General features: G+C 50.1%; 1 protein-coding gene across 1 annotated transcript in view; it reads right to left on the bottom strand.

Moving 5' to 3' along the window:
* Window positions 1–12,188: 12,188 nt before the first annotated feature.
* VANGL1 (VANGL planar cell polarity protein 1) overlaps window positions 12,189–15,166 on the bottom strand; it is a 42,881-nt gene continuing 39,903 nt past the window's right edge. Inside the window, exon 8 of the mRNA XM_052794179.1 lies at window positions 12,189–14,793. Within this exon, the coding sequence (XP_052650139.1) occupies window positions 14,533–14,793 (261 nt within the window). The 3' untranslated portion in view covers window positions 12,189–14,532. The remainder of the gene's footprint in view (window positions 14,794–15,166) is intronic.

Here is a 15,166-nt window from a genome sequence, read left to right as displayed (position 1 = left end):
TATATTCCTACGTGTGCCATATCCCCTTGGTGGAAAGTGCCAGCATGAACAACACGCAGCTGGATATCTATATATCTCTACGTATATGAATGAGTACTGTGCTTACACGGTATATGACTGTAGGCCACGTTAGCTCCTCATTGAACATCACTCAACCTGTGCTTTTAAGGCACAGCCTATTAGAAAAATAGACAGGACAGCAAAGCCCCCAGATCAACTATTTGCCCTTTCTTGCTTCTTTACAATGCATAAGCACTGCCTGGAAGACTTGAACTAAGTGTATTTGGGGAAACCATCCACCTGGTCGTGCTGGGATTACAAACAACTCAGCCTCATCCCAGAGGACCCGGTGGAGACTTCCAAAAGCCTGGAAATGCAGAGTGCTGCTCTCAGCCTGGAGGTCCCCTCCTCTCTTTCACTCGCACCCCCTCTCTCCTGGCCAGAGGGGTGCCCAGCACCCTCCTTCTGCTCTTTCCTTTCAGCTGTTTCTTCAACTGGTTTGCTGGAAGACCCTGGCTCAGAGAGAGAGGGAGCAAGCAGGACTCGAGGTCTCGTTGATGCACATCCGTAAGGAGCAAGAACAGGCAAAACTAGCCATTTAGTAGTCTCCTAGTCTGTGATTACAGAACAAATAGTCACCTGAGAAAAGTACTTGCTTATCTTTACCTTGGGGCTACTCCCAGGAGTAAAACACACACAGTTTCACCCTGCGCAAGGTAACAGCCTGCACAGGCCCTGCAGCTCCAGATCGGTCACTGCAAAGTGCCATGAATTTCTATAAACATGAAGAATAAATGAAGATTTACTCTACTGCCTTTCCTAACTGGCAGTCTCTGGCCATGCCGATTGCCTGGGTACTTTCCACGTACCTCCCCTCCCGCTGTGGATGCCCGCCTATTCTGATGTGCCCCTCTCTAGATGCTCCGAGGGGCACAGCTTACACGGGCAGACCCTGCAAACGGCACTACGGACGCGTTCAAGCGCATGGGCGTTTCACAGGCATGTACACATTTCAATGCATCAAGCAACAGAGCTCTGGGGGGAAAAAAGTAATTAGTGTAGTGGTGCTTAGGCTTATACGGAGGCCACTTTGGCTGGGCTCATACTGGGGGTGGTGGGCTGGTGTCAGTGGGTTATGGAAAGTTTCCCTTGAGTTGTGAGAGAACGGGCTAATCCTACGGCTGCCACTCCTTCACGGTGCCAGCGCGGTCCTTGACAGGGGCCACCCCTTCTCTCTTCCCTCATCCTCTCATTACAGTTTTCATCATTCTCTTTGCCCACAAACTGGAACTTTTTATCTTCAGCTTTTGGGATAAACACATAAAAAGTTAAGAAAACGTTGCAACAGAGGAAGGATTGCAGCAATGAAGACGAGTAGGCAGCAAAGCCTCTCCTGTTCACCCGTAACACCTTGTCTGCCCTGAGTTCATAGTGACCAAACCGCCAAAAGAGGTAATACCCCTTGTGAAGGAGATGGCAGCTTGAACTTGAGTGTATTCCTTGCAGGGACAGGTAAGACAGTGGTATGGGGAGGTGTCACAAGAAGGACCCCAGGCACATGCACTCCTGGGCTCCTCTGTCAGAAGTAGGCACAACCAGCATTTGAAAGGCACTGGTGGCCTTGAGGAGCGAAGTCAGCCTAACCCTACCCACTACACACTGAAAAGCAAAAGGTCAGTACATTTGCATGAGAAACCAGCAAAAAAACCCCTTCTTTATTTAAAAAAAATTGTGCATGTAGGCAGCACTGAGTGTTTCTGCAGGCAAGTCTGTCAAGACTGTCCCTCTTAGCAAACAGTTCTTTTTCTCCAAAGCGTTAATTAGACATTCATATTAAATGGGTCTTAATACACATAGAGATAAGGAATTGTATTTTGCCCTCATCCAACTGCGAGTGCTTCAAGCTGATCAGTCACTTCAAAGTACCCAAAACCTAGTCTTACCAGCCCCTGATGACAACGAGGACCCCCCCTCGCAAGTGATGTGGCAAGAACACACAGTTGTACCCCACCTCCTCCCAGTCCCCAGACTGTTTGGTGTGCTCTATGTACTACAGGCCACCCAGTACTGCTCATGGGCAACGACCACGGGAGAGGGAAACCCATCAAGAGCCACATATTGCAGCTATCATACAGAAGCACGACAGAGAAAGCTTCTGCCTTTGCAGTGGACCCAAGGACACTGATGGAGAGGCTCTGGGAACTTGAAACGCCTCTGAGTTAATGTCAACCATTTGGGAAACAGCTCCAGAAGGAGAGGACAAGGGAGGCATTCCGGAAATCGCAGATTACTCCATATTTTCAGGGTCAGCAGTTTTCACGATGTTTATGAGGAGCGGTGAGAATCTCCTGTGCTGCCCTTGAGAGAGGAACGGCCCCGTAGTGAAACCAGAGATCTCGGCTGCTTCCCATCCCAGAACGAAGCTGCTCAGCCAGATGCCAACATGCACGCACAGCTGAGGACACCGGCTGCTTCTCCTTGTCTGTCTGCACATCATACCTCAGAAATGATTGATTCATTACTGAGACCAAACAAAAAACATTGCCTTTTATTCCCAGGGAAATAATTAATTAGACAGGAACATATCACTTCCCAGCTGCCACTGACTTGCAGTGCTGTGAAAATAGGCCAGGGTTACATCTGGATTCCTCTCTGCCCCAGCAAAGCTTTGGCTTTGGGGAAGCCCCCCACACAGCCAGTTGCCTGGACTCGGGGGGCTGAAGAGGGGGAATGGGTGAACAGGCGACAAGCACCAAGGCCCTCCAGAGCAAAGCAAACTGCCTCCTGGCTACTTTTACACCCCAGGTACATCTGCGCCACGCAGTGCAACACCATCCCGTAGAAAGTGGAGAGGCAGCGGAGCACAGCAGGAAGGATAATTAACCTCGGTAACGAGGCTGCGCCAGCAGGACTGTCCCCTACCCAAGACCCAAGGATCTGTGTGTCAACCCACTGCGGTGCAGCATCCCCTGCCTTTTCCCTGCTCCCTCGTACCACCGACATCTGGGCAAAGCAGCCCTTCAATGGTCAGTAGCCCTCGGGGCCAGCTGTGGGACGACTCTCACACCTCTTTGGCAGAAGAAGAAGATGTCTAACGATGATGCAGACCATGGGGCAGGGGCCAGGGCAGAGCCAGCCCTCTTGGCCCAGCCCTCAGAACACTCCCTGCCAGGTTTAAAAGGTGCTAAACTATTTAAAGGGGGAGAAAGAGGAAAAAAAAAAAAAAAAAAGGCTACAGAGCTTCCTTGCAGCTTGAAGACCCGTCTCTGGAGTCAGATTACAAGCAGCTTTTGGGATGGAAGCAAAGATCCTTCCAGTGCCTCGCTCCCCGCTTCTGCTCCCCCCTCACGCCTTCTCTTGCTGAGCCCCTGTGATGACGGAGATCAGCAAAGCACTCAAAGGGCTTCTGGTATTGTCGCTAATGCTACGGAAAACAAGAAGAAAACAGCTTTTTCACCTTCTTTTCATCCCTCTTGACTTATTACTCTTCTGGTCTTCACTGGCTCCCCTATTTTTTTTTTTCTCTCTCCATTTCTATCTAGCCTGCCCTCCTCTTCTCCTCAACCCACCCCCATAGCATATGGTATGGAGGGTCGCTTAAGGACAAGGCCCTCCCCTGCCCCTACTGCTCGAGCTCATCCCCAGCCCAGGGAGACAGCAGCCTCCTTCATGCCACCGCCAGGAACCGGCCATGGTGGACCCCCACGCCACGAGCCGTGGCTACGAACACGGGGACGGACAACATCTCCTTCCTGAGGAGAAAGCCGACCAGACAAGGCTGAGACTGGCTTCCCTTTTGGGAAGGACAGGTGGGACACGCTCAAGGCGAAGCTGTTTCACCAGCCTGGGCACTGAGGAAATACCAGGATTTTTTTTTTGGGGGTGGGCATCTTTTCCCATTGTCCCCAAATCCAGATGAGGAACCATCACCCTGCGACCAAGCCTCAACTGCTGCCACTGCAGGAAGAGATCGGTAACCCCCAGTACCACCAGTAATCACACCGCTACACCACCTGAGCAGAAGACAAGTGGTGTGACTTCACACACAAGAAATAAGCCTCGAGGGTTAAACGAACTGAGTTTGCTGGAGGGGTTATCCCATAAACAGCAGCCAGAAAGGCAACGACCCGCTCGAGAAGACCAGCAGTGGTCCTGACTGAGCCTTCCTTCGGTCGTGGGTGGCAAATGACTTAAATAGCCATGGGCGACCTCATCCTCCACTTTTGGATTTGGAGGAAACCCAGCTTGAATCAGGTCCCTCCCTCAGTAACGCAGGTAAAAATAAAATGATGTTTGAGCAGAGAGCAGCCCTGAAATTTGTCTGGTGTTAGATTTTTTGCTTTAAAATTCAATGCAACATGTCAAAGCCCTGCTCCTGTTAGCGACAAAGAGGCAGGCTATTGAACGACAAAAGTAACTAAATGTTTGAAGAACGTTTTAGTCCCCGCAAAATGAAATCGCTGAAGGAATTTGCACAGCTTCCCACAGTCTAGTTACTGAATTACTAAACCAGTTTCTCCCAACCACTTACAAAGCAAAATTATAATCAGCTGTAGGATCTGGTATTATGAGTACTCAAGAATGAGCTTTTACAAAATAGAAGCTAAAAGGTTTGCAGATCTGTTTCACATCTGTGGCCCAGATATAATCAGCTCCTTCTCAGTCTCTCTTTTAAAGCATGCCCACAGCATCTGACTCGTGCTGAAGAGAGGTCCAAAAAGCTAAAAAGTTCTGAGTGTCTCTTAAAACTTCCAGAGAGGCTGAATCAAATGTGTTTTATTAAGAACTCCCTTCTCTCCATGCATCCATTTTTCATTCATACTACCTTTTCAAGTAGTAAGGAAGGACAAAAAAAAAGAAAGAAAGAAAAAAAGACAACCAAGACTGTAGATGTCTAAGCATTTGGAAGCCTGATTTTTGCCTTTAGAAGAGACTTAAAATGCTTCAATTTACAGAGTAGCTTCCTGCCTAGAGCAATTTGTGGTGTCTGTTTTTAAAATCTTTGTACCTTCATGTTTCTAAGGATGCTGGAGGGAAAAACCACACCCTATTCTCCAAGGTCTCTTCCACTGACTTCACATTGCCTCCTCCTTGTCTTACTGTCTCTCTCGAGGTTTTGCTGCTTCCTCCGTATTTTGATACATAAGCAAGGTGGACGCAGTGAGCTATCCCAAATGCACATCCACAAGGTAAAAGATATCTCCCTTCTGCCTCTTCTAAATTGTATTTAGTGCTGCCCACGCAGAGCCCAAAACCTGATTGTTCCCTTCGTCTTGGCCGTGGCCCCACCAGCAAACAACCGTGGGCAGGACCCACGGACTGTGGGAGGCCGGCAAGCAGCGGTACCGCTGCGTGAGGGCTCTTGGTGTCCTCAGGTTCTTTGCATTAGCTGAGCTGGAACCAGAGCAAGCCTCAGGTCATGTACAGAAGTGCCCATCTTCACTCCATTCAGCTCCCCGGATTTTGGAGGAAGGGAAGATCAGCTCAGGGTTTTGGAGCAGGCTGGCAGTCTTGCAGTGGGCCTCAAGCTGATCACAGACCACTATATAAGCAGTGGCCAGGGAAAAAAAAACAAAACAAAACAAAACACAATGCACCACCTTTTCCAAGTTCATTATGGAGAGGGACAGGGAGATGGGGAGAAAGAGGAAAACAGCTTTCTTCCCGCTTGAGGTACTCTCCATTTTTCTAGCAACACATCAGCATAAACCAGCACACATGCTCACAGCAGGGCTGTAAAACTCGTTACAGCATTTCAAAGCAACTCGGGTAACCTGGTTCAGAGATAGTGATTTATGCATATGCAACCACCCCGCTACACCATCCCTACCTCCATCTGCAGACCTGTTACGCTCAGTGCTCTCTCTTCTCTCAGCACCTCCTGACCCAGCAGCGCATGGATGCGCACATGAAAAGGGAACGGACACCCCTGCCCCAGTGGATTATCTGTCAGTACCGGAAAGGATTGTAACCTAAACCCACCACCTTCCCAGTCCAACATAAACTCGGGAGCGGTGTTGAAAGACAAATCAAAGCCCTCTGCTTGGCCAACTCCCAACACACCTTCCCTTCCCGCATGCTGTTATGAGACACCGTGTCCTGCTGAGAGATGCCCTTCCCCTCTCGCCCACCCCACCGGCCCCGAGCCCCAGGGTCCCCTGGAAGCCCTCAAGTTCAATCCCTCCCTGTACCTCCCAGGAGTTCAGCTCTGGGGCTGAGACAGCAGAACCAGTACATAGCCCCGGCAGAAGCTGTTTTGGGGTTTGAAGCCCTGCCCAACTCCACAGCCAGATGTTTCATTGAACTGTTAATTTAGCTAACAATATTCTACAGTGGAGCATTCCTACCGCTTCACACGAGGCTCTGGAGCCAGTTGCCTAAGGTGGCAAACCCCTTTCTTAACCCATTTGTTATACCCTGACTGCATGCAGCCCCTTTACCCCATACCTCCCCACTGAATTCCCCAAAGCTGATGTTTTCTGACCATCCGTAACTGTGTGGCCTGGTCCCATCACCTACTGGGGTCCATCGATCTTCTCAGTTATTAAGCCACACTTCAGCCACCAAATGCTCTACCCCAGTGGTCGCTGCTGTGCTGTTTCAGGGTAACCACAGCCTCATGCCCTTACGGTCAAGAAGGACACTGCAGGAGGGGCATCTCCTTTTCAAGTGACCCTTGTCTGGTGTGTCCTTCAGGCAGAAAGAAGGTGCTTACCTCTAGTTCAGCATACCGGCTCCCTCCAAGCATTGTTTGCCAGTGAAAGCCTCCATCCCTCTTTTGTCAGAGGTTTGGGTTGGTAATACTTAACCCAACGTTGCACCTGAGGCTTCACCACACCTCAAAGACCCTCGCAACTCCAGTGAAGGACTTGACCAAACCAGAACAGCACCCTCAGCTCTAATTTCTGCTGAGCTACGCACCACAACCCCTTATGATTCAGATCGCTAAGCTCTGGGCGAAGGCCAAGGGAACTAGTCCCTCTAGCAAAGCCTGTTCCTTCCATCAGCCTCCACAACCCACGGCAGGAGAGAAAGTGCCACGAACGGCAGCAATCAGGTGTTGATTCGGTATCAGCACTAAGCCACAAATGAAAACAGAGCGTGCTGAACTTGTATGTAAAGACACAACTCCCAAGGTTAAGAGCCCAGGACGAGGCCGACAAGCCCATTATCTTGTTTGTGCCAAATTCCTGCTTCTTTCACCTTCCCGCGACACACCTGCGGCCGGCTCCCACAGAGCCTTTACCTACACAGCTCCAGTCCGGCCAAGTCAGGTCTTCCTCTGAGGGGCAGGAGGGGACCAGCAATGGCTGCACACCCATCACAGGCTCTGCAGGGCAGCAGCAGCGTTGTTTCCTTTCCCTGCCCATCTCCAGGAGCCGCGCTGTGAACAGCTCAGAGCTGGGCACTGCCAAAGCACCAGCAGGATGAAGGGGACAGATCAAAAGCCAAGAGATCAAGGGAGGGCAGGAGGCAGGACGGAGCACACCCCCATCCCACCCTTCCTGCTTCCTCCTGGGCCTCCGTTCAGTTCTCTCTAGCCTAAATAAATCCATCTCCTCCCAAGCAGAGAATTAGCCATTTGGCTGTTTCTCTCCACCAGCATTCATATGCGTGCTGCTTATCTCCACAACTGCTGCACTCTTATTTTTCACTGCACAGCAGCATCCTGTGGATTTTTCCAGCAGTTGAAGCCACCGAGGAGATCCGCTGGGCAGGGCAAAGCTGCCAGGCCAGGTACTCCCCATTAAAGGGGGCTTTCCTGAAAAGCAGGTACCAAAGACTGTCTAGGGAAGAAGGCTGCTCCCACATTTCCTTGGGCATGGCCGCTCGGTCTTTCCGAGCTCTCGGTATGCCGGTGATGGAAACTGGAGGTGGGGAAAGCCGCACCCACGGGTGCTGTTGAGGCGAGATCCCCGCGCATTGTTTTAGCGGAGCACAAGCTCACATCCACACAAACAAGGAGCACTGGCTTTTCCGCCTCTCGCCACTCCTCCTCCCCACCAGGTCCAAATAAGGAATTCGGCAATGAATCCTGCACTTCATAATTTGTGTGCAAACTGTGAGAAGACAGGAGGCAGAAAAACCTGTTCCCACTCCAGTCGTGCCCCCCCCAGCTGCATTTGCTCCCCCATCATTTGAGATTTCAGGTGTTCAAAGCAGTCACCTACCAGTCTTTCTTCAGGAGTGATAAATGAGTTTGCATTTCACTGTGGCAGGGCAGATCAGAAAGGTCTAGAACGACAAAAAGACAGCCTCAAAAAGGTTAAACCACATGTTTGCAGGGCCCCTCCCAGCCACAGCTAAGGAATGCTTGAAGGCCAGAAAAGCTTTTTTTTTTTTGTCTGAAAGGATAAGAGGAAGGAGTGGGACAATCAAATCTGGTTTCAGTTTATTTCCAGAATTTTACTGTACAAAATATGCAAAGTGTAAAACGGTTTTATGTTTCAGTTTAAAAACAACAAAACCCCATCCAGCTATAACTTAAGAGAACCCAGCTTGGAACAGAACAATTTACTAGGCTAGACCCACAGTGCATTAATGTCACAGACACCAGGAATTTGCTTACTTAAGTTCACGATTAGAAAAAGAACAGAAAGACCATGTACCATTGCAGCTAAAGTCACATGTGCAAAGAGAAAACAAACAAAAAAAAAAAGAGAGAGAGAAATGCTGGTTAGTGTCTATTAATTAGAAAACCTTGGCAAAACCCATCTTACTATACACAGTTTGTGTAGAAAAAGAGTATTACACAGTGATCAAAAGAGGGCGAGGGAAGGGCATTTGCTCCCACCCCCTTCCCCAAGACACAATAATGCTGAATCAAAGAAACAGGCACAGAAGAGTGTAAGATTCCTTCACAGTTACGTCTGTGCAGGTAGCGAGCCACAGCATCCCCCCGTGCACGCAGGAGATACCCCCAAGCATCGTTAGCGCTGGTGAGAGGTGCCCGGGAAGCAGCCGGAGGGAAGGATTCCCTCTCTGGGCAGAGCACACATAGGGCAGGGCTGGCTGCCTGCTGCCCGCACTGCTTCGGTATGTTATGGGGATAAAAAAAAAAAAAAAAAGCAGTCTCTTGGAGGGATGCAGAGGGGCGGATAACACCAGCTGTACCACTGGTGTGGCGGGGACCCAGCTCAGGAGTATCCCAAAGCGATCCGCACCGGTCACGGAGCGGCTGTCAGAAACAGCAACTTTTGGTCATCGTCTATCAGAGGCAGCAGCCTGAATGCAGGACGATGTGTATTCCTGTAGGAGACTTCATGGCCCAAAGCCATCTCTTAGCTGAACAGAAATCTGGGGTTTGGAGGGGAGGGAGGTTACTTTTTTAAAAAAAAAAACAAAAACCACCCAAACAGCTCAATCCCAAGAGCACTTCCTTCTTAACACAGTTTAAACACTGAACCACCAAGCCTGGCTTGAGGCTTTAGACATGTATAATGCACACACCTATAAGGGAAAAAGCACATAGACACGGACAAGCTGAATGAGAAAACTGACATCTGCGCACATCTCCTGAACAGCTCTCATACAGCAGGGCAGAACCGAGCACAACTGAACAGTGGAGTCTGGGACCAGACTACAGCATTTTTGCAAAAGACTGCAAGACTTTTGTCTTACCTTTGAAAAGGGCAGATTTACAAGTTTTGGTAAGCAAGATGAAACTGGCTTGAATAGGTTTCCACGTTTAGCACAGTATGGATCTTTTCAGTTTCTTCAGCAGCAAGTGCTGGAAATGAGCACATCTCAAACAAGACTTTTAAAAGCTGCTTATGCAGGGCCAGCTTCAGAAACTGCTTCCCTGCAGCTTTTGGCATACTTGGCAACAGCAGATTCCCGAGGCTTTGCATGGAGATCCCCATCCCAAAGGAAAAGGTTAAGAGGCTCTGCGAGGGTTGGGATTTGTTCAAATCTCCCCCAAACTTGTGCCTTATCGTGAGCTGCCCCTGAGCTCCAAACTCCAGCCCCAGCACCTCCCATCCCAGCAGATACTTGTTCTGCCTCACTAGGGAACTTCGGGGAAAAAAACACAGGGAGGAGGGGATGGAGCTGGAGTGACTGAAGTTGCTGGCAGAGAAACTTTTAGAGGCAGAAGTCAGAGGAATAGCTGACAAGAGGCTGAAATCAGATCTGCCTTTCTCTCCAATATCCCCTTTCAGGGGGAATTGCTCTTGAAGGCACCCAAGACATCCCCAGAAGCAGGAGCTGGCCTTGCTCTGCGAGCAAGCTGCATCACACCACCTTCTCATGCACGGTGCATCCCTCCCCAGCCACCCTGATGCCTACGGGGGGTGTGGGTGGCAACATCTCCCCTCCACAGGGTGAAAACTGGTAGTTGCAAGCAGCCCCCCCCCAACTCCCCAAGCTGGCCACAGGGGCTTGGTTGGGGACTGGTACACTATGGAGGAGAGTGCTAGAATGCTTACACTTCTGAGAGCGCTGCCAGCTCTGCTCCCGTGAGTAGGAAAGGAGTCTGAGACCTGGGGCAGCCCCACAGGACCTACACACGGATGGGTGCAGCCAAGCAGCAATGAGAGGCTAACAGATAGGCTAGCAACCTTTGCCCAGGCCTAGTGACAGGACTGGCAAGATATTAAGGGTCTAATATTGGCTCCTACGCTCCTAGAAGCTGCAAGAAATGCAAATCTTTCACTCCTTAGCCATGAAAGAGAAAGCCAGCCTTCGTGGAAACCCACAGCCATTTCCATCTGCTCCGGAACAGCTGAAAGTCTTAGCTGCATCTGGTTTTGGAAGATCTCAGCATGGCTTTGGATTTAGGCTGTAACAAATCTGAGAACAAAAAACCAAAGCCTTTAAAGTATCCAAGCAGCATACTTGAGAGTCACAGGAAAAAAGCCAACATGGAAGAGAGGAGTGGGGCAACACCACTCCTGGATAGGCAACACGGCACCCTATCGAATGGTTTAGCCTTTAGTGAAGGATGTCCAGTGCAAGGATCTCCTCCGAGGGGGGCACTGTCCACTTCACCACCAACAGGGTTGTCTTATAAACCACTCGAATTCTAAAAAAAAAAACCCAATTCCCAGCCAGGTACAAGCATCCAGGCTGGGAGAAAGGAAGGAGAATATGTGCAAGGAGACAGTGCAGGATAGGAGAGGGATTCAGAGGAAAACAGCCTGCACTTGGCTGGCAAACCCTACAAGCCTTATTTACGCTCAACTCTTGGCAAGCTCTGCAGAACTAAGGACTGCAGGATTTGGATCAGAGCTTCGTTCCCTGTGACTCGATTCTTACTCATTAGCTGGCTATAAACAGAGTTAAACAAACCAGTCTGCTCTCCCCGCTCAGTATTTTTATAAAGAGTCTGAATTCCTATAGATGCCACAGATCTATCCGTGGATCTCAAAGCACTTGATGACAAGTTGAGTTTAGCCTCACAACACCCCAGTGAGGTAGGTATGACAGCGGTCCCCTGATTTTGCACAGAGAGGGGAAGCAAGAGAGACCCTGAAAAATAAAATGTCATAAAAAAACAAACACAGGGAATACTCAGGAGTCCCGATTCCCCTTTTAGTCTGTCCTCACCCTTAAGCAGGTTGCACCTCTAAAGAGACTGAGAGACCAAGTCCTCTCCTTCAGATTTCATCAGGCAAAGCATTCACGCTGCTGACACAGGGAAGAGCGTTTAATGCAGGAGTTGGCCCCCGTTGACAGTGTCCTTTTCGGCGGCAGGCAGAAAAGGCAGCGCTGAACCACAGACCCAGAGTGAGCATACGCCGCTTCCGTCTGGTTCTCCATGTGTTCAAGGATTTAAAGCAATTAAGACATGAGTTTCCTGAGCAGATACTGTCAGACAACCCCTTCATGAGGGAGGGAAAAAGAAAGGGAAAGGAAATCCTGGGAAAGTAAGAAAGTTTTACAGATGTGCCTGTGACAAGGTGCTCTCACACATACGGCACACCCAAGCCCCCGGCAAGGTGGTTCTTGTTCTGGCTTCACAGAAATGAGCCAATTCAGCCGTAGGCAGTAGCCTCCACACAGGCATAAGTGCTCCATAGTCTCCCAACCTACTCCCAGTCTCTCCCACCTTGCTGGTTATGCGCATCATAAAAGCCAGATACACACACCTTTAGGAGAGCCAAGTGTGAGATATTATATGCTCCCCCTCCTTTTTAAAAAAAAAAAAAAAAAAAAAATAGAATAAACCAATCTATTTTTTTTTCAAAATTAAACACTGCAAAGGCCACAGTCAATAACAGAGTCCCCATACAGACTACCAGAAAGCCTGACCTAGAAAGAAACCCAAACACTAAGTTTAGAGAAGGGAGAGCTCTACCTACTTCCCATCCTTTAAGGGACGTGGGCCTGATACCGTCATGTACCACACCATCTAGTTTCTTCACAACCACATCTGGCACATTACATGGAGAAGGCAGGATCCAGGTGACTACCATGCACTTGTAAGAAAGGTGCGGGACACTGCAAGTGTCACTTGGATGGGGAATCACCACTTTGGACCCTCGCTCACCAAGGTGCTCCCTTGACCCCAAGAGGACTATCCGCAGGTGCTGTTGAACATGCAGCTCCAGTGCTGCTGAAGCTGGAAGAAGCTGGACCCCCCTGCCCTGTCCCCATCACACCTGCTTAAGGTGGCTGCTCCCTCCCACCAGCTTCTGGTGGGCACCAGCCAGCCCACACCAGCCATGCCACGCAGGACTAACAAGAGCCCCAATCTTAGCCGGCCCACCTTGTGCTGGTGGGAGCGTGGAAGCAACCTCACAAGCTGCTGGAGGAGCCCAGGGAAGGCCAAGGGGACAGGAGGGGCTGTCACAGCCCTCCTCGGAAGACAACGCACCCTCGTAATGAAAGGCACTGGCTTATGTACCTCGCTGAATTGGGGCCCTCTGTGTTAAGACATCGGTATGGAGAGCAGGTCAGATCCCGCCTGATAGAGCTATTTGCATGGCAAAAGACCGGGCAGAATGAATCGAGCATTTGCATTCACACTTGCAAATCCACTGCCACAGAGCTGGGGGTGTCTCGGAGGGACCTGACAGAAGGCAGGTCACTGCCAGCCTCGGAGCTGGCTCCGGAGTCATGCGATGCCCTGTGCCAGCAATCAGACTTCAGACATCGCTTTAGGCTCATCGTTAAAAGCAAACCTGCCAAAACCCCATAAAACTCAGGTGACACTAAAGTTGCACATGAAAGCTGCACTGATGGGCAAAGGCAGCCTTACAAACAAAACTGCATCTCTCAGGAGCAGATCCCAGCACCGAGAGGAAGCTCCTGCAGTACAGAAAGGCCAAGAAAGGCAGGCAGGTTTTCAACATTCGGACATAGTTTGGTATTTCTTAGCTATAGCTGAAGGCGTACGGTGGGGAAGGACACACTGCAGTGTTTCCAGAGCACAGCAGTTCTCCAAAGCAAGTGCACATGGCAGAGATTGGCCCTTCCCTGGCTCCTCTCCTCAAGGAGGGAAGTGCTTTTGCCCATCTTTCCTCCAGACACACTTGAAGCCGGCTAGAGAGGGAGAGGCACATTCCTGCCTGCACCCCCCTTCCCCTCAAAGACGCTGTCAGACGTAGGGAGGGTCTGTGATTTATCTGAGGAGCCAACTACTTACCTACCCTGTCCCAGTGCAAATACACAGCCCTTGCAGGTGCAAAAGGAAGCGGTGGTAAGGCAGACCCCAAGGGGACCGTGGCTGGAGAAACCCATTTGGAAAGCCAGACAGAAGAGGACAGAAATGGGGAGCCGTGGGAGTGCCCGACCAAGATGCAGGCAAGCAGGACAGAGGGAAGCAGGTGAGAGATAAACGGGATCTGTGTCACACAGAACAGTTTCACTAACTAGCACTGGTTTAAAAAAAAAAAAAAAATTAAATTTGAACAGCTGCAAGATGGACTGATCCATTTCAAGACAAGCAACTTCACAGAGACACAGAGAGCAAAACCATCCCACTATGCTCATACAAGTCCAGCACCAACAGAAGAGGGCACACGGAGAGGAGGAAAAGAATAAAAGTCTTCAGTGTCCAGATTAGGTGGCTCACAGAAGCGGCCCTCTCACACCCACCCTTTGATACCCTCTCCTCTCTGAGCGAACAGGGACTGCCACACCCCCGTGGAAGCAGATTTCTATAGCGGAGAGGTGAGCAACACACTCTCAGAAACAGCTACAGGTAGTGAAAGCAGAGATGCAAAAGCGCAGGCGCGCACACAGCGTTAAGGCAGCGCTCCAACAAAAATACCAACGTTGCAATCGTGCGGAGAAAGAGCGAGCGTGAGATTTACAGTATGCTGGGGAGGGGGGGAGGGAAAAAAAAAAAAAAATCTGTTCTGTCTCCAAGGCTGAGCTAACCGAGCCAAGCCACCCTGTTGCCTCTTAAGATATTTCTTTCTAGATAAGATATCCCAACTCCCCCCTCCCCTTTCCAAATAAAGTGCAGATGGTCAAATATTACTGGTCCATCATCTGCCAGTTTCAGTCAGCATTGGGGAAATTAAACCCAAAAGCACAATATTGAAAAAAAAAAAAAATCCCCAAACAACCCACCCTCAAAATCCCTTAGACTGAAGTCTCAGACTGTAAGCGGAGGACAAATTTATGCGATTTAGGGTCTATAAACTCTTCTGAGAGTTTGATGAAGGGGATTTTCTTCACATTAACAACAAGGCTGAAGTCCAAGCACTTGAGCACAAACACAATGCCGTCTTGTAACCCACTTGTGACCGCTTCCTCACTGACAAGAGTCCACTGCTTGGAGAACCAGCGATCCCTGTCGTACTGGAGGGTTGGGCCTGGGTTGAGGTAACGCTCCAGGAATGCCTGCCGAGAGAGGGACACGCGTTAGCACCGGCCCCACAGCTCGCTCTGTGTTGATGCTCTCTTCCCATCCCCAGATACAGCTCTGCGAGCATGGGCTTGCCATGCTGCAAATTGTTTCAGCTTCCGTACCTCAGGAGACATCGTCTCCCCAGTCCCTCCCAGTTTTTCAGACCCCAGGAGCACAACCACCAGGAGATCCTCTTTCAGTCCATCCCAGCAAGCTTGCAAAGCTATAGCCCTGACTTCTGCTGTCAGCACTGCCATCCAGCAGCAGTTCAGTAGATGTCATTTCTCCCCTACCAGCCCCATAACACATCCCAAAACTGCAGTCCCAGACAGGCACATGGACTAGCTGGCCCTCCCTTCTCCAGGC

This window comes from Harpia harpyja, chromosome 8, assembly GCF_026419915.1.
Source record: "Harpia harpyja isolate bHarHar1 chromosome 8, bHarHar1 primary haplotype, whole genome shotgun sequence".
In the NCBI taxonomy this organism is placed as follows: Eukaryota; Metazoa; Chordata; class Aves; order Accipitriformes; family Accipitridae; genus Harpia; species Harpia harpyja.
Note: the sequence above shows the minus strand (reverse complement) of the source record. Positions and strands in the feature narration are given on the sequence as shown.